The sequence below is a fragment of the Emys orbicularis genome, chromosome 1, assembly GCF_028017835.1.
Source record: "Emys orbicularis isolate rEmyOrb1 chromosome 1, rEmyOrb1.hap1, whole genome shotgun sequence".
Taxonomy (NCBI): domain Eukaryota; kingdom Metazoa; phylum Chordata; order Testudines; family Emydidae; genus Emys; species Emys orbicularis.
In genome coordinates, this window is record NC_088683.1 from 269,832,655 (window position 1) to 269,858,059 (window position 25,405).

General features: G+C 45.1%; 1 protein-coding gene across 1 annotated transcript in view; it reads right to left on the reverse strand.

Annotated features, from left to right (window-relative positions):
* Nucleotides 1-7,370, reverse strand: part of IPO5 (importin 5) — an 88,254-nt gene extending 80,884 nt beyond the window's left edge. The window contains exons 1-2 of the mRNA XM_065401488.1: nt 7,281-7,370; nt 1,404-1,484 (exon numbers count right to left, since the gene is read on the reverse strand). Of these exons, the coding sequence (XP_065257560.1) occupies nt 1,404-1,484; nt 7,281-7,367 (168 nt within the window). The 5' untranslated portion in view covers nt 7,368-7,370. The remainder of the gene's footprint in view (nt 1-1,403; nt 1,485-7,280) is intronic.
* Between the last annotated feature and the right edge of the window lie 18,035 nt (nt 7,371-25,405).

The window sequence follows — 25,405 nt, forward strand, 5'->3', positions numbered from 1 at the left end:
AAAAGATTGCAAAGTACCTCATTTTCCCTGACAGATATAAATACATAAAAGAGGATTCCATAATTTTCTGAAATTAGAAGACATCTCTGAAGCACAAGGCTTTACGCATCTCTGATCTTGGACAAGAAGTAAGCATTCTTAGCGTTATGCAGCTAGCAACCAGCAATAATAGATTCAGACTCATAAGACGCTTAATTCTTGTCCAAGATCAGAGGTGCTTAATATTGAGAGAGCTTGTAAAAGGAGGAAGGTGTTCTGGCATCTGGGAGATTAGCAGTATCATTAAATACGTCAAGTCTTTAAGCTGTAAGGGAAAAATGTGATGTATATAAAGGGGATCATTGCCTGACTAGGATAACACTGCTGCGCTCATGTTTTTCTCCAATATTTATAGAGGAATTCTAAATGATATCAAACATCTTTTTATGATTCAGGAACAACTTTCCAATTAAAGCTCTATATTGAAAAATTAAATAATCTTTTAATTTCTAAAATGATTTTGAGTTTTCTGATGTTAAGTTAGTGGTTCTCCACTTTACATGTCCAGGTATCAAAGGATAAGTACTTCTTGTAAGATTGATTACTTCTGAACTGCAGGATATTCTGCAATGTGTAGACACTCCCAAACAAAGGGAGTACCTGAGAGAAAGACTTTGTAAACTTTTTTACGTTCTAGTACACAAGCCAACTTCATTTAGTGTTTGATAGTTACACAAACTCAAGTTCTAAACTAATGCCAGTCTTTCTGATCAATTATAGAACTATTTTTCCCCAGTAGAGCACAAAATATATGTGAATAGTTAACACTTTAAAAACACCTTTCCCTCATGGTCAGCTACTTTAAAGTAGTCAAACAGAACTTAAGCAGTCTTTCCAAGCAATTCACTTTTTGTCTCAAACGTTAGAAATTTCAGCCCAAGGGTTACCTCATTCTAAGGCCCTGTTTTTAAGTGTAATTTGTCAACCATAGATATAGGTGACCCTACTGTAATATGCACATATACGTTCATGTAATAAATATTGTGGATAAGCTTTTCTAGAAAAAAGGACCATTTGTTATTTCAGCGGAGATAATGAACACACAGGAAGCAAGGCAGGTACAGGCAGTCATTGTAAATCCCCAAAACAGAATTAGTAATTAGGAAACTTAAAAAGACAATGTATAACAAATCCACTGATACATATATACAATGAACTACATATGAATGAAATTTAAACCCAGCTCTTTCTAAATGTGCTGAATTCAGGATGACTCACTATAAAAAAAATAAAAACACCAGATTTGTCACTCGGTCACTCATCCCTGCAATCAAACAGCTCTCACACACACCTCCTTCTCCAAACCCTTACCTCCCCGCCCAGTAACCTTCTGAACACTTTGCAGAATGATTCTTAACACAAACCTCCTCAGCAGCAGCAGCATTCCTGATGGCTTGTAAAAGGAATGTGATCTTGGACTGGCCTGGGATAGTCTCATATGTTTCCTACACAAAGAAAAGAGTAGAGGTTACTACCAGCAAGTTACTGCTGGAAAACATACAAAAGGCATTAACATTAAGAACCTTAATTGCTCCAGTTGGAGAATCCATTGCAAATTATTAAATAAAAGGATAGTGCATCATATACATAAAATTAAGTTGACAAAGTACATTGTGACAAATGTAATAAATATTTGGACTATTTTGTAAAATTAAAAAAGGCTTGGCAATATGAAATCTTACCTCCTAAGAGCTGGAAGGAAATTGCCTTACAATACAATCTTTCTGAAAGTGTATATCTCTAACTCAGGCCTGTAATGAAGATTTATTTCAAAGACCTAAATTAAGACTGGGACCAAATATACGAAGCTTTTGTAGACAGAAGAATAATGTGACCCAAGTGTGAATTTTCAATTGATATTTCAGATGTGTGAGCAAGTTTTATTTGTAAGAATGCACTTCATCTTTGTAGTAAGATTTTTCAGAAAGGCCTGGTCTACACTGGGGGGGTGTCGATGTAAGATGCGCAACTTCAGCTACGGGAATACTGTAGTTGAAGTTGACATATCTTATTCCGACTTACCTCGCGTCTTCATGGCGCGGGATCGACGGCCGCGGCTCCCCCGTCAACTCCGCTACCGCCGCTCGCTCCAGTGGAGTTCCGGAGTCGACGGGGAGCGTGTTCGGGGATCGATATCGCATCTTAATGGGACGCGATATATCGATCCCCAATAAATCGATCACTACCTGCCGATACGGCGGGTAGTCTGGACGTACCCGAAAAGTTAACAAGTAATCCCTTTAAAATATTTTACCCATTTTCCCCACTCAAATTCTAACAAAGTTCACACATATAAACTTTTAGATGACTTCTGCACAAAATACAAACCTGTTCTCATCAACCCCATTCCCAACAAATCTATCTGTGACTCCTCTCCATAACTACAGTCCAATCTCTTGTCCCTTCACTCTAAACCAGTGGTTCTCAAATTTTTTGTATTAGTAACCCCTTTCACACAGCAAGCCTCAGAGTGCCATCTCCCTTATAAATTAAAAACACAGCATTTAAATAAATGTTCAATATAAAAAATAAGTTGATAACCCTATTTCAAATGAATTTACCTTTTCTCACCACTTTTAAATTAAGACTAAAACACATTTTTTATTAAATTGTTATAAGCAGAAACTTTTTTTTTTTTTTTTTTTTTTTTAAAGAATTACTGTTTAATACTGGGGGAGCTCGAGAAGAAACTGTCATCACTTTTCACAACAGACTTAGCACCCCATTGCCACTCTTACTTACTTCTATGCTGCTGCTGGAAGTGGTGGTGCCTTCAGAGTTGGGCAACTACCCCCCCCCCCATTTGTACTTTGAACTCCTACTGACTTCCCCCTTTCTACAGTAGAACCTCAGAATTATGAACACCTCGGGAACAGAGGTTGGTTGTAACTCTGAAACGTTCATAACTCTGAACAAAATATGGTTTCTTTCAAAAGTTTACAACTGAACATTGACTTAATACAGCTTTGAAACTTTACTATGCAGAAGAAAAATGCTGCTTTTCCTCTTTTTTTAGTAGTTTACTTTTAACACAGTACTATATTTGCTATTTTTTGTCTCTGCTGCTACCTGATCGTATACTTCTGGTTCCAAATGAAGGGTGTGGTTGACTGGTCAGTTTGGAATTCTGGTTCTACAGAAGTTCTACTGTACTACATTAGGTTCAAGCTTCTTGTCCTCACTTTAATGGCCTTTAAATAACACTATCCCTGCCCTCTTTTTGATTCTTCATACATCTCCCACCCACCCCCATCTCACCAGTGCACCAACCTCCACCTCCCATTTGCCCACTTCACCTACAACCATCTGCATATTTTCTTTCACACCACCCCTTATATATGCAATGCCCTCCTTGAACTAAAGTGTAAGACCAGTACAAAATCCTTCTCCTTCAAATCTCCCATTTCTACTGTGCTGCTCTAAAAATGCTGCCAACTAAAAACAGGGAGGAAGGTCATGGGAAAAAGAAATCTTTAAATTACTATTGTTTTACTCTTCACATTACTTGTTCATTTAGACTGTGAGCTTTTTATTATTCTATAATCCACATTTGCTGCCTACCCTCCACATCCCAATCATTGGAATATTCCAATGACAATCTTAGATGCAGCAAGACAAATAAGTTAGCAGACTTGTCAAATGTAAACTAGAGAGATCCAAATTCTAAGGAAGGAAATATTATGGAGTTTGGTTTGCAGTCAATGAACATAACTGTCCACTATTCTTTGAGACTGGATGAAAGAAGGGAAGGAACTAGTTTTTAGCAAGATGGTTTGAGTCAATTGCATAAGTGTTGCAAAGTATTATAATAGTATGTTATCAGTTTGGGACAGTTACATTTTTCCTGAAATTTTGAATTAAGTAAGTTTTTAAACCATACACGCTATTCAGAAGACTAACATAGTACCAAGCACCTGGATTTTGCTGTACAACTAATCTCAAGCAGTCCTCGTGCCCTCTTTAAAGGTTCCAGTTTGATTTAAGAGTTTAGTTCTAACAGCTATTACTACTCAGTAGTAACACAGAAGAAAGTCATTAATGACAGGGAAAGTGACTGCACAGATTATATGGGGGGAAGAATAGCTCAGTGGTTTGAGCATTGGCCTGCTAAACCCAGGGTTGTGAGTTCAATCCTTGAGGGGGCCACTTAGGGAACTGGGGTAAAAAAATTTGTCTGGGGATTGGTCTTGCTTTGAGCAGGGGGTTGGACTAGATGACCTCCTGAGGTCTCTTTCAACCCTGATATTCTATGATTACTAAATTTTGCATGCTAGTAACTACAAACATGCTAAACATAAGCTTGGTGCATTAAAATGTACTTTTTATTTGTAACAATTTTCTAAATATTTATAACACTAACCAATTAATCCTCAACATTCCTTTGAGATAATTATTCCCATTTGTACACAGAATGGTGGCATAAAGTTCTCAAGTGACTTGCCTGAGCCACAAAGCAAGTCCGCGGCAAAGCTGGTACTAGTACTCAAAAGTTCTAGTTATTCATGATACATCATATACCAATAAGTGTGCAGTCGTGTATTTTATGAAATAGATTTAATAAGAAGCTTTTGATATAGTCTTTTTTCAGAGTTTACTAGGTTTGCACATTAGCTAAACGGTACCATTCTACACTAATTTCAAGCCACTGACTACTTGATATTAGTGCAACAAACTTGTAACACCGTATGTAATCACACTTTATTTACAAAGGCTGAAGGTATCTAGGCTGGCTAAATTCTGGAACAATGAATTCTAAGAGAGCAGTCATAAGAGATTCAACAAGCAACTAAGCACTAGTTCCTGCATTTATTTGAAAGGGCTGTCCTTCATAGGTTCTGGAATTTAAGAACAATGATCTGGGGCTCAAGAACAAAAAGGATTTGTGTACCTGTGTCCAAGCTATAAAGACAAATTAAGGATTTGCATTTTCCAGGGTAATATTATGGTCATATAAGCACATAACTAATTGATATTAATGAGAGTTCTGTACAGAGCAAGAATACACTTGCTCTATACTTTTTCCTGGAATATGCTTAATGTCACTTAAAAATCTACCTATTAGAATTAATCAAAATCTTGACCTTAAAAGTAAGCTAGCTAGAATATGCAAACCAGAAACATCGTTCACTGGAGTAAAATCAAATCATACTACTCAATGTATTTTCACAGTTACCTGAACTCTTAGTAACCAGTTAGGTTTGCCAACAGTAGATAAATTTGTAACTGTTTGAACTAAAACTAAATGTTGCAAGGCTGAGATGATCATTTTAGGACAGAAATAAATTATGGGTAAGTTTATTAGGAAAAAAAATTCTAAAAAATTCACAAGAGAAACATTACTCATTCCCAAGCAAAAGCATATTTGGAGAGAGTATTTTTGGACACAAGTTGATTTTTGAGACAGTACAGATTAAGTCATTTAAAATGTATAAAATCAACTCTGAGAAGAGAAATTTGTTTTAGGAACAAGAAACTAAATACCCATTATCCAACTATTTCCATTATGTCTAGACTAAATAGAGAAACCAAACATCAAGTTCAATGTACCTAAATAAAAAAGTACAGGGTATTACTCTGTTTGTACTGTATTTGAATATAAAAGCAACACAGTGTTCAACAGTTTGGTATAGTCAGTCACATCAAATAAGTATTTTTGTTTTGATTGACTACACATGTATCAACTGCACATTTGTCAATTCCCACATTAAGTCAAAGCAAACTTTTCACAAAGTAAACTATACAAACCAACAATTTTATTTATCCCTTTCTAAGAAGGACTTATTTTATAATTGTTATTATACAATTTCCCACCATCTTTTAATGTGACTAATACATTGTGCAACAAATATACCTTCTCAATTCTTTTTAAACCTAATTAGTGCACAAGTGTAATTTTGCTATACTTTTGGGCATCAAAATGGGAAAATCAAGTCCCACAATTATGTCTTTGAAATCTATATTTTACCACTACATTCCAGAATGTGGGAGCATCATTTGCTGCTTTACTGTAAATCTGGTGGCGTTGCTATCTACAAACAGTTTTCAACTTAATGAGCTCTTAATATGTATGAACAGAAGAAAAAAAATCATAGACTGAGTTTTCTTTTTGGTATGTGGGAAAAAACACAATTATTCCTTATGAAAGAATGTGCTGAACTCTGCTGACCGCTAAAGTAATGTAAGAGATGAAAGACCCAGCACAGCCATCCAATGGGAATTCATGGTCTAAACCAGACGCTGGTATTTAATTCAATAGAAGAGAGATTTCCCATTAGGTTGACAATAGTGACTCTTAAGTACTATGGGGGGGGAGAGAATTAGCCGAGTTTACGAATTACAAAGCATTTTTGCTGAAGTGACACGTGAAAAGTTTTGTCTGATAACGTTCACTATGTAGAAAATGCTTCGCTAAGGAGAACATCACTTAGATGCTACTGGCCCTCCACAGACGACCAATTCTAAAGAGAGGCAAGATGATTACACCGCAAGAGGGGACCCGAGAAGTTAAGCAAGACTCTCACAGGGGTTTCTCCTCAGAACAGAGAGATCCGCGCACTGGGGGACAGCAGCCGAAGTAAAGACAAGACCCGGCCGCCGGAAGAGCTCCTGGGTGCAAAGCCCTGGATGGGGCGAGCTGAGTGAATCGCTCCTATTTGCATCGCTCAGCCCGGGCAGAGCCCGGGCCTCATCCTAGCGCACAGCCCCTCGCGGCGCTTCACCGTGTCAGTAGTTACCGCTAACTCCCCCCCAACACGCACCCTCCCTCCAAACCTCCCCGCCGCCCCCCTCCACGGGCAGGTCACGGACGCGGGGCTGGGCCGGTACCCGCTCTCGCTGCCTAGCCACGCCGAGGGAGCTGCCCCGCCTCGTATCTGGGGCAGACTCCGGCAGCCGCGGAGCTGAGCAGCCCGGGCAGAGGGTGACCGCCAGGGACACCAACCGCGGAGGCCCCTGGCCCTGCGAGGCCTGAGGGGGAGCAGCGCGGCCACACACACGCCGGGGGCTGAGGCGGCGGCACCACAGGCCCCGGGGAGGGGGAAGGGGGGCAGACCCTCGGACAGTTGCCATTTGAACCCGCCCCCGAACTAACGGCCGAAACGGCCACCGCGGTCAGAGCGGACCAGCCGCGTCCGCGAGTCACCGCTCCAGCTACTGCTCACACGTGGGGCTGGGCCAGCCCCGCTACCTGCTCCCCTCCGGCGGCTCCGGGAGGCTGACAGGCCGGCGCGGGCGTCCCTCACCTCGGCCTGTTTGCGGACCGTATTGTCCGGGCTCAGCAGGTTGCCCAGGAGGAGATAGAACTGCTGCTGCTCCTGCTCCGCCGCCATTGCTGCGAGAGGGAAAGAGAGACAGAGACCGGCCGGGCAGGGCAGGAGGGGAGGGGGAGCCGGCCGCGCACCCACTAAAAGAAGGCGGAGCTGCCACAGCCGCGCTCTTGTCCGAGCTTCTCTCACAGCCCGTCCCCCACCGCCCCGCTCCAGAGCGCCCATTGGTTCTAGACCGAAGCGGCTTCCTCTCTGATTGGTCCGTGGCCTATATCGAGCTGCTGATTGGGGGAAACCTACCACCCTCTGGTCCGTCTCCTCTTTTGTAATTGGGCTGCTACGGACGAGGCGAGAAGAGTAGTCATTGGCGGAAGCCTCTGACAGCCCCGTTGTGATTGGTCAATTGTGTGGTTGCGTAGTGGAGGGAGGGAGAATAGAGCGTGTAAGCGCTTAATGGGCGAAGGAGGGAGGAGAGGGAAAGCGCGGGAGATGTAGCGCGCCTCCCCCTGTTGTACCACCGCCCTCACTCCAGTGAGGTGCTGACCCCGCCCCCTCCTCTTGGCCTGGGCAGATCTCCGCTGCTGGTCTCTGCCCGTCCTCAGGGATGATGGGTGGCCGGGGAGCGGGGGGGACCCCTAAGGAACGGCCCTCCCTTCCCAACCTCCCGGGAGAGGGGTGGCAGCATCTCTGCCTCCGCAGTGACACCAGGGGTCACATAACCCCCCCTTCCTACCCCTCCCACATGTCTCTGCCCCCCATGACAGGGGGTCACACAACCCCACGACCCTACCAGTGTTCCCTCTAATTTTTTATGTCCATGTGTGGAATGAATTTTGTTATGTGCACCATCACCTTCATGTTGGTGCACATAACAAAATTCATGTGGCGGGGTGGGACCGAGGGGTTTGGAGTGTGGGAGGGGGCTCAGGGCTGGGGCAGAGGGTAGGGGTGTGGGGGGGTGAGGGCTCTGGCACGGGGCCAGGAATGAGGGGTTCAGGGTGTAGGAGGTGGCTCAGGGTTGTGGCAGAGGGTTGGGTGCAGAGGATGAGGGCTCCAGCTAGGGGTGAAGGATCTGGGGTGGGGCCGGGGGCATGAAAGGTTCGGGAGGGGGCTTGGGCAGAGGATTGGGTGCAGGCTCTGGGGTGGGGCCAGGGATGAGGGTTTTGGGGTGCAGGCTGCCCCAGGGCTGTGGTGGGGAGAGAGGACTCCCCGCAGCCCTCTCCTGCCACAGCAGCTTGGGGCCAGGGGAGAGGCACCTCTCCCAGTGGCGGCAGCTCTGGCCAGGCTGGGCTGGGCCGAGGGAGGGGCTCCTCTCCCCAGTAGCTCCAGCAGGCCTCACTCAGGAGGGGCTCCTCTCCCCTGGCAGCAGCAAGTCCAGGGCAGGTCTGCGCTGGGGCCGGCAGGGAGAGGTGCCTCTCCCTGCCGCAGCCCTGAGCCCCTGGCGGGGTTTAATAGGCATCTGCGTGGCCGTGCGACTTAGAGGAAACTTAGGTCCCTACCCCCACATTGACTGGGGATCACACAGCTCTGCATCCCTTCCCCTTCCAGTGAGTGGGGGGTCACCAGCCCCATGACCTAACACCCCCAGTGACACCAATTGGGGGTCACACAGCCCTGTGGCCTGTGACAATGACTGGGGATCACACAGCACCATGTCCTAACCCCCACCATGTGACAGTGACTGGGGGTTACACCGCCCTGAATCCCTACCCTTCCCACAGTGACTGAATGGGGGGTCATAGCTCTACCCACCTAGTGACTAAGTGGGGGGTCAAACAGCACTGTTTCCCTGTCCCCTCTCAGTGACAGTGAACAGGGAGGGTCACACATCCCCATGTCCATGCCCTCTCCCAGTGACAGTGACTGGAGGGTCACATGGCCCTATGTCCCTGTCCCCTCTCAATAGTCACTGGCAATCTGTGACCCCTTGGCAAAGGTTCCCCTGTTCTTTGTAAACAGCTCTCACCTCAGACCTGACAAACTCATTACACCAAACATATCTTGCAGGATATTTATCCATAAGTGATGTCATGTGAGGTACTTACAGTAAGTTGGTAAATTGTCAAGACACATAATCATTTTGAGAGGTATGTATGGGTAATATTTAAGGAATAAATTAATGTATTTATGTTGAAAGTAGGCTTTATGGATGTGGAGTAGAAATTAGTCACCAGGATGTGATGTACCCATTCACGCAAGAGGGAGGTAATGCCAGCTCAACTGACTAGCTTTGGTCCCGCCCATAACTATCACTAGAAAACCATCAGAGGCACCTCCAAACAATCAAAATCTCTTGGACATGAAAAAGGAGCATTACAACAGACAGAGCTTTGTTTTGTCAGTGAAGAAAAACAAAAGGCTGTTTTCAGTAGAACCGAAAAGGAAGCAGCATTCTGGAATCATTAATTGAGGAAACCCCTTGGTGAGCAAGGGTGCTTTCATGAACATTTGGATCCTGATTCTTGTGAAACCAGACAACTCTGCAAAAGACAGAACTACTTTATTATAGATGAAAGGGAACTATTGATAAATGTGGATCCACGTTTGCGTTTTATGGTTTTGTTTTGTGTAACCAGTTGTTTTCATCACTCTCTCTCATTTCTAGTTAACTCTTTATCTTTCTTAAATAAACCTACTTGTATTTTATTATACATGCTCACAAGTACTGTGTGGTTTACAAGAATGGTGGTTTAAGGTAAAACTGGCAAATTGGGATACAGTGCACCTCTGTGTGCAGAGGCTTTGAAATTTCTTTGAGTAGCTAGTGGCAAGGGCTGGATATAGGGTGACCAGGTGTCCGGTTTTCGACCACAACACCTGGTCGAATAGGGACCTTGGCAGCTCCTGTCAGCACCGCTGACCGGGCCATTAAAAGTCCAGTCGGCGGTGCTGCTCGACTAAGGTAGGCTAGTCCCTACCTGTTCTGAAACCACGCTGCACCCCGGAAGCAGCCAGCAGCAGGTCTGGCTCCTAGGTGGGGGGGTGCCACCGGGCTCCGTGTGCTGCCTCCACCCCAAGCATCGGCTCTGCACTGCCATTGGCTGGGAACCATTCAATGGGAGCTGGGGGGACAGTGCCTGCGGACGAGAGCAACATGCAGAGCCGCCTGCCAGGGCCGTCCATAGCTATTTTGGTGCGCTACGCAACCCCCCCCCCCGTGGGGGGGCTGTGTGGGGCCCCGCCCCAGGCCTCTGCGGGGGGGAGGGGGGGGCTGGCCCCAGGCCTCCATGGGGGATGGGGGGGAGGGAGGCTGGCCACTTCCTGTGGGAAGTGAGTTTTTTTGCACATGGGTAAGGACGGCCCTGCCACCTGAGCTCCTCTCCCTAGGAGCCGAACCTGCTGCTGGCCGCTTCCAGGGCACAGCGCGGTCCGCGTTGCCAGGACAGTCAGTAAGCCTGCCTTAGCACCCCCTGCTGCACCGCTGACCGGGAGCCGCCGGAGATAAGCCCGTGCCCCAATCCGCTGCCTCAGCCCTGAGCCCCTCCAAACCCAGGGCCCCCTCCCACACCCTGAACCCCTCATCCCCAGCCTCACCCCAGAGCCAGCACTCCCAGCCCAGACCCCTCACCTCCTCCCACACCCCAATCCCCTGCCTCAACCTGCAGACCCCTCCCACATTCCGAATCCCCGGCCCCACCCCCCAGCCCCCTTCTGCACCCCAAACCCCTCATCCCCAGCCCCACCCAGAGCCTGCACCCCCAGCCAGAGCCCTCACCCCCCCTGCACCCCAACTCCCTGTCCCAGCCCGAAGCCCCCTCCCGCACCCTGAACCCCTCATTTCTGGCCCCACCCTGGAGCCTGCATCCCCATTTAGAGCCCTCACCCCCTCCCACACTCCAACCCCCTGCCCCAGCCCAGTGAAAGTGGTGAGGGTGGGGAAGAGCGAGCCACCGGGGGAGGGCGAATGTAGTGAGCAGGAGGCGGGGCCTCGGGAAAGTGGTGGGGCTAGGGTGTTCGGTTTTGTGCCAATAGAAAGTTGGCAACCCTCGCTGGATATCATTAATACCATGTCTCCCACATAACTTTCACAAAATCTTCCAAAAAATTAATAGCGAGAGTAAAAATATTTAATTGAAAGACACTCAGGAAAGTCTTCCACTCTTTGAAAGGCTGTGACACACACTTTACATGGGTGCAGTACATCTACACTAGAAGTTTGCACTGATGTAACTACACTGGACTAGATTCACAAGAGGGACTTAGGTGCCTAAATCCAACATTGAGGTGTCACTGGCATTCATAACACCACTGCCCAGCTGCCGCTTAACTCTCTGGGTACCTTCTGCCTGTGGGCATGCACAAAACTGCCTATGTTCTGACACCACCAAGCTCTTTGGCATGTAACTCACACCTAAGCACAGGCAGGACTCACAAACTGTGCATTCCCCCACCTGTCTCACCTTCAGCGTCTAATCCAGTAGGCATGCTCAGAAGTCAGAACCTAAGTTTAGGCTCAGCATTGCCACATCTAAATCTCCCTGTGAATCTAACACAAAGTCTGTATGATCAGCCTGGCTCCTGAAAGGCTACCTGGGGACTATGTCTCCATCTGGGACAATTTCAAATAAGTGAGATTTTTAAATGTCTCATAACATACACATCAAATGTCCTCCACCCCCAGGATATAAGACTAACTTGAACGCCTTAAAACTCTTTCAAAATGAAAGAATATCCCTCAACTGAGCGAGGCTTGCAAGGTCTGATTTATTTATTTGGCATCCCTCTATGTTTGGGTATCTTTTGACAAGTTACATGGAAAGTTAGAGATTCACAACGTCCACACATTAGTCCTGATCTTATTATCTGGTTTCTGTTAGTCACCTGCTATCCTTTTTCTTTCAAACCTGAAATATAAAATGCATTTGTTTTTGAATGAGCAAACTGGTCATGGGATACACAGACGTAGATTAGGACAGAAATAATACAAAGAGATTAGAAACAAAGATAAAAAACCATAAAAGGAGAGTTATTTTGGAAAAATATAAAATAGCACACCTGGAAAAAAGTAATCTGAAACACAAATGTTCTGTGGGAATGGTAAATTTGGGAAGCGGTATTATTGAAAGACACTTACAGATTATACTGTTAGCAAATCTGTATTATATGACAGCAAAAATGACCAATGCAGTTTTGGGTTGCGTACACAGAGCCATCACATCTTGGAGTAGGCAGGTGATTTTTACCATTAAGATACTGGCAATCTGGAAGCAGTTCAGAGAATGGTAACAAACATAAGGCCAGATTGTATTCTCATGTCATATATATGTAGGACAGCTTCATTATCGTCAGTGAAAATTGTGCATGCTTATCAGAGGAAAGAATTTGGCCTGCAATTAGGGGACTGGAGGGATGCATTTACAAGGGAGGATTAAAAGAGATCAGCAACAATTAAGACGGCAGATAAGAATTTACCAGATTGTATAAGAACCAAAAACCTTACAGTGGAGAATTATACAGTGTATTACAAGTGACTAAAACTAGGATGATATATAGAAAGGGAAATATTTGACTTGATGTTTTGAAGAATTGCACTGAATGCGGCAGGGGACCTGTGGAAAAAAATAGTAGGTGAGCATGTAGTTAAAAGACTTTATCATAATGCATACACATACAGTAACTCCTCACTTAACATTGTAGTTCTGTTCCTGAAAAATGCAACTTTAAGTGAAACGATGTTAAACAAATCCAATTTTCCCATAAGATTTAATGTAAATGCGGTTAGGTTCCAAGGAAATTTTTTTGGGGCAGACAAAAGGCATTATATACTGTACAGTACTGTACTGTACTGTGGTTGGGAAATGCCCCGGCTTACCTTACACAGGCACAGCCCGCTGCAGGCAAGGACGCTAGGAAGCAGCAGCAGCAGCTTCCCTGGAGAAGAACAGGGGCTGACTTTGCCGGGGGATGCTCCAGGCCCGCCTCTTCCCGTCCCCGCTCCACTCCAGGCCCACCTCTTCCCACCCCCACTCCACCTCCTCTCCGGAGCACACCGCATCCCTGTTCCTTTCCCTCCCGCCAAAGAAAGTCCTAAGCGCCGCCAAACAGGAGGAGGAGGCAGAGAAGAGGAACTTGTGCAATGCTTCCTTGTAAAGTCATTGCTCTTCCACAAAATCTTACAAGCAGTGGACAGAGCAGGCCGCCAAATGACCTTATAAGGGAGCATTGCACAACTTTAAACGAGCATGTTCCCTAATTGAGCAGCGACATAATTGTGAAACAATGTTAAGCGGGAAGATGTTAAGTGAGGAGTTACTGTAAATTGCAGTTGCACAGGTAACCTTAATTTTGGCATTTCTAAACTTTGGAGTGCTTGACTTTGCAACCTTAATAATGTTCTTTAGTTTGTTAGTGTTTAATTACCTAGTTAAAAATATAACTGAAAAAACAGAAATTAGAGTATGTGGTATCATATTGGCACCCACCTTGGTCATCAGCAGGGTTGGAACCTTTAGTTTTCTGTCATTTGAAGGAACAGAGTGAACTGGTAACAATAGTATGTTGTCATCTTCTATGTGGACCAACATTAGAGGTGTATGGGACACCTTCTTACTGGGTTTCACAGATATATGCTGATAGCAGAGGGATGGTGAGACTTAGGAATCTTGCATTCCATTTCAGGCTATTGAGGGGAGTGTGCTCTAGTGGGCACATACTATTCTGTCCCTTCCCTACTAGCTTGACTCCTGCACAACCTTGACTCCTGCACTGTCCTCTCCAACCTGTCCCTGTTCAATCCTATCTCTTCCCCACTCCTGACTCCTTGCCCCAGTCCCATTCCCTCTCCCACACACTACCAGTCCCATTCTCCACTTCTCAGGCCTCTCATCTCAGTCCCAGTCTTTTTACCCAGCTATTCCTAATCCCCACCCCCAGCTCCTTGTCCAGCCAGTCCCAGTTCCCTACCTTCTGGCTCCTTTTCCAATGGGTCTATCTCCCCACCTCTGCCCCAGTGCCCTCACATCCACTTTCCTTGTCCCCACTGATTTCCAGCCCCAGCCTCCCTTCCCCAGCTCCTTCTCCAGTCTCAGTGTCCTCACCCTTATCTCCTTGTCCCTGTCTCTTTGACCAGATAGTCCCAGTTCTTACCCACATACTGGTTCCTCATCTGATCTGCCTCCCCTCCCCATCACCTCTTTCCCCCTGACCCTCTGATTCCCAGTCCCAGTTTCCACCCTCTGATTTTTCATCAGATCTTACCCTTCCCCCCACACACATTGGATCCAAGTCCCTCCCCTGTTTCCTTCCCTAGCTCCTCGTTGTAGTTTCCTAGGCCTGCCAGACTCAGTCTCCCCTGCTGGCTGTCAGTCCCAGTCTCCTCATCCAGACACTCAGTCTCCCCCCAGTTCATTTCTGCCCGCAGCTCTCAGTCCCAGTCTTGTTGCCCAGAGAGTCCCAGTCTTCCCACATCCCAGCTCCCAGTGTCCTTCTCCCCCAACCCTGCCAGCCTCCAGTCCCAGTTCCTTCCCACAGAACCATGTCCCAATCTATTTTCCCCGCCCCAGTCCAGTTCCTGTCCCACCTACATTCAAATCAGACAGCTTCCTCCTTCATGCTGCTTGGTCCCAGAAGTAGGGTCACAAAGAGCACAGGAGATACAAACACCCTGTTCTCAATTCCAGTACTGAACAAACTCCATTCAGCCCCCAGCAGCAATTGCAAGGAAAATCCTGCTAAACCTAGGGCTGAAGCATACACAGGATGCCGGGAATCTTTGGGGAATTTAGCTGCAAAGCTCTAGCAGGTCTCTACTGAGCACCTGTGAACTACAATTTGTCTTATAACTTGGTGAAATTTGGTTGGATTTTCATGGAGATGGCCAAGGCACATCTGACACAAAGGTCACACCATACTACATATCAGGTCCCTGCTCCAAAGTATGGGAGTGCTAGAGCTTCTCAAATAAAAGGTTGCCAGAATTTTTTTAACATGGGCAAAACAATGTATTTTTCTCTAGTCTTGTTCTCAGAAATAGCTAAACTATCTTTGCTGAAATTTCCAGGGGAAAAAAAAAGTCTAAGGTAGACACGTGGCATGGAAAGCTTCAGTCCAAATGGTTAGAGTTTGATAAAGATATAAGCAACTGAAAACAGGATGTTATAACGGGAAGTGTCAGGCAACGTTAATAATAGGTGGTATTACCAGTCCCACCTTTAATATGCTATAATTAACTTCTAATTAGTTATGTTCTTAATTAGTTCATCTCCTATCATTAATTCTGCCACCTTTCACTTATTAAATTCCATTCTTGTTCATGGTTCTTAGGGTCTGTTAGATGGTGAATACTGAGCAGGGATGGCAGGTTTGTATAATTTTTGGTGGTGTCCAGAATGGGTCCAAATCCTGCCCCCCATCCACCTGCCTTGTAAGCCGATATATATTTTTTTAAATAATGTAAAAATGTGAGGGCTCTGGGGTGGGGCTGGGGATGAGGGGTTTCGGGTGTGAGAGGGGCTCAGGCAGAGGGTTGGGGTGCAGGGGTGAGGCCAGGGATGAGGGGTTCACAGTGCAGGAGTGGGCTCAGGGCTGGGGCAGAGGGTTGGGGTTGCAGGGGGGTGAGGGCTCTGGCTGGGAGTGTGGGCTCTGGGGTGGGGCAGGGCCAGGGATGAGGAGTTTGTGGTGCAGGCAGGCTGCCCCCGGTTGGGGCCAGAGAGGAGGACTCCCCCCCAGCCCTCCCCCAGATGGCAGCAGCGAGCTCCAGGAGAGGGGTCCCCTCTCCCCCCTCACCGGCAGCACACTCACCTCACATCACTGTCACTGCACGTGCTCCTAGGGCCCCTCTCAGGAGGTCCAGGAAGCCCCCTCACTTCCCCTGTGGTCGGTGCAGGGGGGGGGACACTGCCATCACATGTGCACCTCCTCCTCTGCTGCTGCCCCTCACTGTAGCCTCACTGGGGGTGGGGGATGGGACTGCCCCTTGCCCAGCGTGGGGTAGGAGTGGTGACTGCCGGTGGGGGGGTCCCCTGTGCTGGTGGAGGGTCCCGCCGGAAAAGGGAAGGGTCTGTCCATCCGAGGCGGAAGGGCAAGGTCAGGGTCAGCCTGCCCTGGCACTAGTGGTTGGGGGGCGCTAGGCCCCTTCTGCAGCAGTTGATGCCAGGAGCCGGCAGAGCGCAGCACAGCGTGGAGCTGCAGGGGGCAGCTGCCCAGGGAGCAGGCAGGGACGTTTCGGGGAGGCGCGCGGGGGCGGCAGGTGGGGCTGGGGGAGAGACCTGGCCCAGAACATTGGTGGAGCCGGGTCCCTGTGCCCTGAATTTTGCTGGAGCACGGGGCCCATGGGCCCATATAACTCACCGTCCCTGATATGGAGTGGGATTGGCTCCAATCACTGTTCCTTCACTATTTTTTCTTAGAGGTTGAAGCTTGTTTTGCCTTTACCAGGACAGGTCTGAGGTTCAAACAGTCTAATTAAAACACGAATTTTTTTTATAATAAAAGAGTGAAACTGACATTAACATTAAAGAAACAGTGTGTAGGACATATTGAGCTCTGCATAGTTTCAGACTAATCTTATTAGGTTCAATTTAGGTTTAGATGCAGTGAAATTACAAAAAATAGCTATTTTACTTGTGTAGAAAGCACTTTCTTTTTTTCCTAGGCCCTTTAAGCCTCCCTCCCTCTAACTTCTCATGATTCTCTTTGGCCAAACAAGTGTCACAGATGCCATATCTGGTTCAGGTGTTTTAAGTCTTCCCCCCCTCTTAGATCCCAGTCTCTTGGAGGAGAGCTGGCTGTATTTTAAAGAATCCTTATTGAGGTTGCAGGAACAAACCATCCCGATGTCTAGAAAGAATAGTAAATATGGCAGGCAACCAGCTTGGCTTAACAGTGAAATGCTTGCTGGTCTTAAACACAAAAAAGAAGCTTACAAGAAGTGGAAGATTGGACAAATGACTAGGGAGGAGTATAAAAATATTGCTAAGGCATGCAAGAGTGAAATCAGGAAGGCCAAATCACACTTGGAGTTGCAGCTAGCAAGAGATGTTAAGAGTAACAAGAAGGTATGTTAGCAACAAGAAGGTCAAGGAAAGTGTGAGGGAGGCAACCTAGTGACAGGATGTGGAAAAAGCGAATGTACTCAATGCTTTTTTGCCTCTGTCTTCACGAACAAGGTTAGTTCCCAGACTACTGCACTGGGCAGCACAGCATGGGGAGGAGGTGACCAGCCCTCTGTGGAGAAAGAAGTGGTTCAGGACTATTTAAAAAAGCAGGACGAGCACAAGTCCATGGGGCCAGATGCACTGCATCTGAGGGTGCTAAAGGAATTGGTGGATGTGATTACAGAGCTATTGGCCATTATCTTTGAAAACTCATGGCGATCGGGGGAGGTCCCGGATGACTGGAAAAAGGCTAATGTAGTGCCCATCTTTAAAAAAGGGAAGAAGGAGGATCCGGGGAACTACAGGTCAGTCAGCCTCACCTCAGTCCCTGGAAAAATCATGGAGCAGGTCCTCAAGGAATCACAGTGGACGAGAAGCTGGATATGAGTCAACAGTGTGCCCTTGTTGCCAAGAAGGCTAACGGCATTTTGGACTGTATAAGTAGGGGCATTGCCAGCAGATCAAGGGACGTGATCATTCCCCTCTATTCGACATTGGTGAGGCCTCATCTGGAGTACTGTGTCCAGTTTTCGGCCCCACACTACAAGAAGGATGTGGAAAAATCGGAGCGTCCAGCGGAGGGCAACAAAAATGATTAGGGGGCTGGAGCACACGATTTACGAGGAGAGGCTGAGGGAACTGGGATTGTTTAGTCTGCAGAAGAGAAGAATGAGGGGGGATTTGATAGCTGCTTTCAACTACCTGAAAGGGGGTTCCAAAGAGGATGGAACTCGGCTGTTCTCAGTGGTACCAGATGACAGAACAAGGAGTAATGGTCTCAAGTTGCAGTGGGGGAGGTTTAGGTTGGATATTAGGAAACACTATTTCACTAGGAGGATGGTGAAGCACTGGAATGGGTTACCTAGGGAGGTGGTGGAATCTCCTTCCTTAGAGATTTTTAAGGTCAGGCTTGACAAAGCCCTGGCTGGGATGATTTAGTTGGGGATTGGTCGTGCTTTGAGCAGGGGGTTGGACTAGATGACCTCCTGAGGTCCCTTCCAACCCTAATATTCTATGATTCTATGATTCTTGGAGTGATTATTTTTTTCATTGAAAATGTGACTCAATTCATGGTCATATCAGGCAAACTGGTGGAGTTCACATCAGCATTTTTACAATGTATTGTTTTGATCAGGTTTACCATTTGTGTAATAGTCTCTGCTCTCTGTACAATGAGTTTTGTATCTTCTAATAACCTTCCACCCGCACCCCCCCCCCAAAGGTGTTTCAACATCTCAACATCGTCTCTCAAAAAATAGCATTCCAAATACCCCTTTGTTCTGGTCTACACCTTTGTTAGCCTAAGGATCAAGGAGTCTGGATCTAAGTTTGCATGTCAACTGACCCCAATTAGAGGTGTTAGAGTCAAACTCAGTGGGTTTTTAAAGCAACTGGTTTTAAAATGTTGTATAGTCTTCTCTTACCGGTATTTCTGCTCTATATCACATACAAGTTATTGATCAGTGCATCACACCTACTTTCTATGTAATATCAATAAATATAACATATACAAACTAATTACCATACACTTGTTTATAATTAGCTTACTACTTATGATTAATTATCATTAACATTAGTTAGTAAAATTTATGCTTTGAGGGAAAAAACCCTAGCAAACAATATAATTTATTGTTTTTTTGCTTGTAGTACAAAGAATTCCTTCCACTAGTGAGGAGTGGATGGTGTAACATAATGAGAAGGCAAACAGTATTAAACCCCGATAATATAATCTTTTGCTAGAGGATAAGATGCCAGAGGAGTTTTGTTGTGGAGCTTTCTCACAGTTGTACTATGACTACAATGAGAGAAAGAAGAAACAATTGATGGATTACCAAACAAAGTAAGGTAAGGAAAAGTTGATAAAGCAACTGCTGACTGTGTAGATCAGGGGCGGGCAAACTTTTTGGCCTGAGGGCTGCATCGGGTTTCCAAAATTGTATGGAGGGCCAGTTAGCGGAGGCTGTGCCTTCCCAAACAGCCAGGCGTGGCTTGTTCCCGCCCCCTATCTGACCCCTCCTGCTTCTCGCCGCCTGACGGTCCCCCCCGGGACTCCTGCCCCATCCAACCCCCCCTGTTCCCTGTCCCCTGACAACTCCCGGAACCCCCTGACTGCCCCCTGCCACCCCATCCAACCCCTCCTCTCATTCCTGACTGCCCCCCCTGGGACCCCTGCCCCATCCAACCACCCCTTCTCCCTGACCGCCCCCAGAACACCTGCCCCTGACTGCCCCCCACCGCCCCATCCAACCCCTCCTCTCATTCCTCACTGTCCCCTGGGGACCCCTGCCCCATCCAACCACCCCTTCTCCCTGTCCCCTGATCACCCCCAGAACCTCTGCCCCTAGGGTGACCAGACAGCAAATGTGAAAAATCAGGACAGGGGGTGGGGGTAATAGGAGCCTATATAAGAAAAAGACCCAAACATTGGAACTGTTCCTATAAAATCAGGACATCTGGTCACCTACTTGCCCCTGACTGCCCTCGCCGCCCCATCCAACCCCCCCTCTCCTTCCTGACTGCCCCCCCACAACCCCAGCATTGTTGCTCTGCTGTATGTAGATGCTGGGCGCAGATCCCAAGTACTGGAAGGTCAGATTGGGAATATATACACTGAGGTCAGGTTTACACTAAAAACTTTTGCTCATATACCAGTGTTGGTTAGGGTTGTGATTTTTGTGATATTTCTATATCAGCAAAAGCCCTTGTGTAGATGCAGTCATACTGGTATAAAAATGCTTCTGTTGTTATAGCTTATTTCACTCAGGGAACTGGTACAGCTATCCTGGCAAAAGCACTTTTTTTTGCCAGTATATGCTGCATATACACACTAGGAGAGTTTGCAAGCAAATAGCTCTACTGTAGACTATACTTCAGATTGTGGAAGAATAGCCCCCAATGATTTTAAAGGTTAAACTCTAGTGTTGTTCTATTGTTTTCTAAAGCATTAAAACCTGGAGGCAAGTGGAATTGTTGGAATTATTGGATGCCTTTCAAAGGACAATGATATGACCTACATTTGCAGAGATGACAAAGAGTTTGTAAATCCTCAGATACACAATGACTAATACTCAAAGCCTGTTTGGCAAGTCTTGAGGGGGAACTCTGGTTTTGTTTTGAAAGAAACTGGATTTTCCACAAGTTTACCAGTAGGTGGCATTTTTGGAGCAGTCAAAAGTGTTATTTGACCTGTAACAGTCAGGCAGTAGCCTGATTTCATACAGCCAATGCTTAACAGTGATGGTGTGGCAAATACTATGGATAATTTTAGTTCAAATAATAATGGTTCACATTTTCAAGGATTTTATGGCATATTTCTTTTTTAACTTGATGATATCTTCATTACAGCTATTGACAAAGATAATTATATGAAAAATTTGGAAGCCATCTACCAAAAGTTCCAGCTTCAGTATTCGCTGTGGAAAGCTGCTATGGAGGGAGAAAATTTTAAAAAATGAAGGTTTGAGGCATACAGTCCAAGGAATGCAGAGAGCCCTCTGTGCTCTCATATATGAATGTGTTTTATTGTTGTTTTTTAGTGATTTCATATTGACGTACCACTTGTACAAGTGTATTATTTCTGCACTGTGCAGACAATAGGCATGCTGTGTGGGGAAAAAAATCCTTGTATTTTGCTGGAGCAATGGTTGAAAGCAAATCCAGGCTCTAAGTGGAGATGGACAAAAGTTTTTCCAACAAAACTTATTAAAGCCAAAAAGGCAGCAAGCAGATTTGGCAACTCTTGCCAAACTGTTTCAGTTTAAAAAAATCCTAAATAATAATAATAATAGTTCAAAAATGTTTTATTTTTCAATTTAAAAAATTTTGTTTAGAAATTCTTTAATTTTTATTTAAAAAGTTAATAAATGCTCAAAACTGAGGTAAACAAGTAAATTAATGAATATAAAACATAACAATTCAAACAAGAATTTCACTATTCCAGTGTGCTGGGAATGTGAAAAAGTATGTAAAGTACAGATTAAATTTAAACTATGAAATGATCAAGACATGATTTAATATATTCATGATACCTATAAAATTGTTAGTCATTCATCTATCTTAAAATAAATAGCAAAGATAATACATTGAATTATTATAGTAACTTGACTCCAAGGATCTCAAAATGCTTCACAAACATTTAAAAAAATAGATTTCCAACACCCCTGTGAGGTAGGTATTATCTCTATTTTGCAATTGAGGAAACTGAAACACACTAAGGCTAAATCACAAAATATCAGAACTTAAATAGAATGTTGATCTCCTGTCCTGGTATCCTGTTCCTCAAACACCAGCCCATACCTTTAGTTTTGAAAGAAGTTAAGTTCTCTTTTAACGCCCCTACCATCTTCTTCTATTTTGTCAGAATAGCTGTGTGACGCATCCTCAGTTGTGACCCACCAAGGCATGGTTACAGGCTGTTATTTCTGAAGAGTCCTAACGTCTAATAACTCCTCCCTGTTCTTAGTCACTAGCATGGGCGGCAGATGAAGCTTCCCCTTGGGGATTCTAGCCCCCTTCCCCACCTCTTCCAGCTGAGGCCCCACCCCCACTCACTGCTCTCAGCCCCCCGCTTTGGCCCCAGCTGGAATGGGGTGGGGGCTGAGGGCTCGGCCCCTCTCCCATATTGCCCTGGCCGGAGTGCAGGGAGGGTAGGGGGACTGAGAGCTCGGCCCTAGCTGGGGCCACGGAGCAGCTCTCTGTCCTCGGAGTCCAGAGCAACCAGGATGGATTTGATTTAAATCATGCTTTAAATCACTAGTCAGGAAGGCTTGATTTAAACATGGATTTCTACATAAAAGTGCATTCTTGTTGGTTGTTATAACCAGGGCAGGCTTTAGGCTGATTCCCCCGATTCCCTGGAATCGGGCCCCGCGCCTGCGCCTAAGAGGGCCCCGCGCCCTAAAGAAGAGCGCCTAACTTAGGTGCCTTTTTAATTTTTTTACTCACCTGGCGGCGGTCCGGGTCTTCGGCGGCACGTTGACTGTGGGTCTTTCACTCACTCCAGGTCTTTGGCGGCAGGTCCTTCAGTGCCGTGGAAGACCCTGAGCGAGTGAAGGACCCGCCGCCGAACTCCTGGACCGCCGCCGGGTATTCGAATTGGGCTCCGCACTTCCTAAAGCCGGCCTTGGTTAGAACTTTAATACATATTCTTCACAACTCAGAGATAGATGTAGGTTTCATTTTTAGAAGGTACACACTACACACTATACATTTTTAAAGTGATTTATTTTGAAAACTTTTCAGATTAGTTTTACAGCTACATCAGAAAATGAATGATTGTTTGGTTATTTCATTTACCAAAGGTAATTGAAGCAAATATTTATGAAGTCATTGGGAGGTGAACTATCTCCAATTCAACCGGTTAATCATTAATATTTGGAGGATTTTCTTGCTATGCTGTATTAGGAGAAAACATCACCAGACAGGCAGTTAAATTGTTTTATTTAAGTAAAACAACAACGTTATGTATTCTGGCTTTTTTTCTTCAACAGCAAACATATAATATTTTAACAAAACAAGCATATGAATTTTTGAATTTAGTTAAAAACATTCAAGTTTTTTTAAAATCAGGTTTGTTTTTGTTAAAATTGTTTTTAACTAAAATAGTTAAATGAAATTAAAAAAAAAAATTAAATTGACTATGTCAGCCGGGTCGACATGAGGAATTTAAAATATTGGCTTCTGCAGGTAACTCAGTCGTCTTCACCTTCATTTTCCTGTTTGTTCATAATCTGGAAAAGAAAAATAAGCTTTTTCAGGTCCCAAACGATTTCTCAATTTGGAATGAATTAGTCCAAAGGAAGAAAATATTCTTTCTACACCGGCAGAAGAAGCTACTGCTGTTAAAAGAGAGATTATCATTTCAACAGTCTCTGAGTCCAAGTGCTTAAGTGACTTCCACCACTTCACTGGTTTGACTTTCTTTAAAACAGCATCAGCAAACATATATTTCTTGAATAACATAAGAACATAAGAACGGCCGTACCGGGTCAGACCAAAGGTCCATCTAGCCCAGTATCCTGTCTACCGACAGTGGCCAATGCCAGGTGCCCCAGAGGGAGTGGACCTAACAGGCAATGATCAAGTGATCTCTCTCCTGCCATCCATCTCCATCCTCTGACAAACAGAGGCTAGGGACACCATTCCTTACCCATCCTGGCTAATAGCCATTAATGGACTTAACCACCATGAATTTATCCAGTTCTCTTTTAAACGCTGTTATAGTCCTAGCCTTCACAACCTCCTCAGGTAAGGAGTTCCACAAGTTGACTGTGCGCTGCGTGAAGAAGAACTTCCTTGTATTTGTTTTAAACCTGCTGCCTATTAATTTCATTTGGTGACCCCTAGTTCTTGTATTATGGGAATAAGTAAATAACTTTTCCTTATCCACTTTCTCCACATCACTCATGATTTTATATACCTCTATCATATCCCCCCTTAGTCTCCTCTTTTCCAAGCTGAAAAGTCCTAGCCTCTTTATTCTCTCCTCATATGGGACCCGTTCCAAACCCCTAATCATTTTAGTTGCCCTTTTCTGAACCTTTTCTAGTGCCAGTATATCTTTTTTGAGATGAGGAGACCACATCTGTACGCAGTATTCGAGATGTGGGCGTACCATCGATTTATATAAGGGCAATAATATATTCTCAGTCTTATTCTCTATCCCCTTTTTAATGATCCCTAACATCCTGTTTGCTTTTTTGACCGCCTCTGCACACTGCATGGACATCTTCAGAGAACTATCCACGATGACTCCAAGATCTTTTTCCTGACTCGTTGTAGCTAAATTAGCTCCCATCATATTGTATGTATAGTTGGGGTTATTTTTTCCAATGTGCATTACTTTACATTTATCCACATTAAATTTCATTTGCCATTTTGTTGCCCAATCACTTAGTTTTGTGAGATCTTTTTGAAGTTTGTCACAGTCTGCTTTGGTCTTAACTATCTTGAGCAGTTTAGTATCATCTGCAAACTTTGCCACCTCACTGTTTACCCCTTTCTCCAGATCATTTATAAATAAGTTGAATAGGATTGGTCCGAGGACTGACCCTTGTGGAACACCACTAGTTACCCCTTTCCATTCTGAGAATTTACCATTAATTCCTACCCTTTGTTCCCGGTCTTTTAACCAGTTCTCAATCCATGAAAGGACCTTCCCTTTTATCCCATGACAGCTTAATTTACGTAAGAGCCTTTGGTGAGGGACCTTGTCAAAGGCTTTCTGGAAATCTAAGTACACTATGTCCACTGGATCCCCCTTGTCCACATGTTTGTTGGCCCCTTCAAAGAACTCTAATAGATTAGTAAGACACGATTTCCCTTTACAGAAACCATGTTGACTATTGCTCAACAGTTATGTTTTTCTATGTGCCTGACAATTTTATTCTTAACTATTGTTTCGACTAATTTGCCCGGTACCGACGTTAGACTTACCGGTCTGTAATTGCCGGGATCACCTCTAGAGCCCTTTTTAAATATTGGCGTTACATTAGCTAACTTCCAGTCATTGGGTACAGAAGCCGATTTAAAGGACAGGTTACAAACCTTAGTTAATAGTTCCGCAACTTCACATTTGAGTTCTTTCAGAACTCTTGGGTGAATGCCATCTGGTCCCGGTGACTTGTTAATGTTAAGTTTATCAATTAATTCCAAAACCTCCTCTAGTGACACTTCAATCTGTGACAGTTCCTCAGATTTGTAACCTACAAAAGCTGGCTCAGGTTTGGGAATCTCCCTAATATCCTCAGCCGTGAAGACTGAAGCAAAGAATCCATTTAGTTTCTCCGCAATGACTTTATCGTCTTTAAGTGCTCCTTTTGTATCTCGATCATCAAGGGGCCCCACTGGTTGTTTAGCAGGCTTCCTGCTTCTGATGTACTTAAAAAACATTTTGTTATTACCTTTGGAGTTTTTGGCTAGCCATTCTTCAAACTCCTCTTTGGCTTTTCTTATTATATTTTTGCACTTAATTTGGCAGCGTTTATGCTCCTTTCTATTTGCCTCACT